The sequence below is a fragment of the Poecilia reticulata genome, linkage group LG21 (genome assembly GCF_000633615.1).
Source record: "Poecilia reticulata strain Guanapo linkage group LG21, Guppy_female_1.0+MT, whole genome shotgun sequence".
Classification (NCBI taxonomy): Eukaryota; Metazoa; Chordata; class Actinopteri; order Cyprinodontiformes; family Poeciliidae; genus Poecilia; species Poecilia reticulata.
The window spans coordinates 13,225,104-13,226,981 of record NC_024351.1 but is presented as its reverse complement, the minus strand read 5'-3'; the positions used below and the strand labels follow the sequence as shown (position 1 = coordinate 13,226,981).

The window sequence follows — 1,878 nt, the reverse complement described above, 5'->3', positions numbered from 1 at the left end:
TCAGTTTTTATAATAAGCACGTCTTCACTGAGGCTCTTTAAATGTTTATATATTTTAATTTGTCATTTGTGTCTGTATTAACCAGTGTATTTACTTATTATAATGGAATGAAAAAGAAAAGTKTTTCCTCATGTTTCCCAGTCGGCTCCGAACACTTCCCAGTTATGAACTGCTTTGTATTTATCTAGAAAATCCCAGTAGGATAGACTGAAAATCTTCTCTAGCAACATTTTTACAAAGCTACAGATTTAATTAGGTGATTTAAGGGAAAAYAACATAGTTGTATCTTTGATATTTACTGGAGCTGCAGCTTCTTTCTTCAGTGTTTGTTCACATTGTTATGCAGAAGCTGAAACACAGTGGAGCTTTAATGCTGAATGTATTTATGGCCTGAGGCGAAGCCGGGCATTTTGGAATTATAATCAGCAAAATATACAATGCAGCGGGCATGAAGGAGCTCAAAACGCAGTTACACACCAAGACAACTGCAAAAAGAAGCTGTGAAAGAGGCCAGAAAGTTGATCCCAGGCTCCYGTTTGTGTGCTGCAGGTCTGGTGAAGAGGAAGGAGAAGTTATCCACATGGGCAACGCCATCATGTCCTTCTACTCCGCCCTCATCGACCTGCTGGGACGCTGCGCTCCAGAGATGCATGTGAGGGAAACTGTTGATTAAATTACATTTACGCCTCAGTTAATGGCTGGTTGGCAAATAATTAATTATAAATCAATTAACAGGCTCCCGGCACATTTTTCACAAAAGTTCGTAGTCTGTTTACTGGAAATATTTCCATTCATGACTAACTTTGAAAACAAAAMATCAGCAATCAGAGAAGGAAAGCTTTATAGTCTGGAATTCAGATATATAGCTGAGATTTTACTTTTCATTTMATTTTTATTTTTGTGCTTTTTTGCACTTTGCATGATCCAGTCTTCAGTGTTCATCTTTTCTTTRCAGCTTATCAATGCAGGAAAAGGTGAAGCGTTGCGTATCAGAGCCATCCTGCGCTCTCTGGTTCCCACSTCAGACCTGGTGGGCATCATCAGCATCCCCCTCAAGATGCCTGTGATTAACAAAGGTCGGCACATTTTAGTGGCTGGAGTCATTTCTGGAGATGTGAGAGTAAAAAGCTTTCGGCTGTAGCAGGAAATGGTGTTTAGTTTTAAAGTTATAATCATGTTTTCGCTCAAAATGCACAGGTCACATCTCAGTAAATGGAATATTCCCAAATGGAAACTAAAATAATTTGATCAASTTTTCATCCAAGAACCTCAAAGAATTTTTTAAAAATTGTATTATGTAAACATCCATCAACTTTTTTTGGTGTTTTTAGCCTTTGCTACTAAAGAAACAGCAGTTTTCCTTTTTCTGTAACAATATAAATACATAATTTTACCTAAATTATTGTGTACAAATATGGCAGCAGCAACAAAWTCTGAAATATCTGCACTGYTACTTTTTTATTTTTCACGTTTTTATTGTGGCATATGCATCATTTGGTATTATTTTAAACCATTAACTTTTTACTTTCAGTTAGTCCTCATACCCTCATCATGAAGTCYTTAGTAGCTTTCTAAAACACACTGKGAAATTTAAAACATTAGAWGCAGTGTTTAATCYGAGTTGTTTAATCTGAGGAGTTTAATCTGGACTGCAGACGGATCCGTGACAGAACCCGACATGTCGGCCTGCTTCTGCCCGGACCACAAGGCCCCCATGGTGCTTTTCCTGGACAGAGTTTACGGCATTGAGGACCAGAGTTTCCTGCTGCAGATGCTGGAAGTCGGGTTCCTGCCGGACCTCAAAGCCTCGGCGTCTCTGGACACGGTGAGTCCAAAAGAACCTTCGTCTAATTCACAACTCTTAAGTTAAAATAACTA

General features: G+C 38.6%; 1 protein-coding gene across 1 annotated transcript in view; it reads left to right on the top strand.

The window, feature by feature from the left end:
• The window catches only part of ryr3 (ryanodine receptor 3), a 131,984-nt gene that overhangs the window by 88,004 nt on the left and 42,102 nt on the right, over window positions 1–1,878 (top strand). The window contains exons 46-48 of the mRNA XM_017302123.1: window positions 396–652; window positions 956–1,076; window positions 1,656–1,867. Coding sequence (XP_017157612.1) covers window positions 396–652; window positions 956–1,076; window positions 1,656–1,867 — 590 coding nt within the window. The remainder of the gene's footprint in view (window positions 1–395; window positions 653–955; window positions 1,077–1,655; window positions 1,868–1,878) is intronic.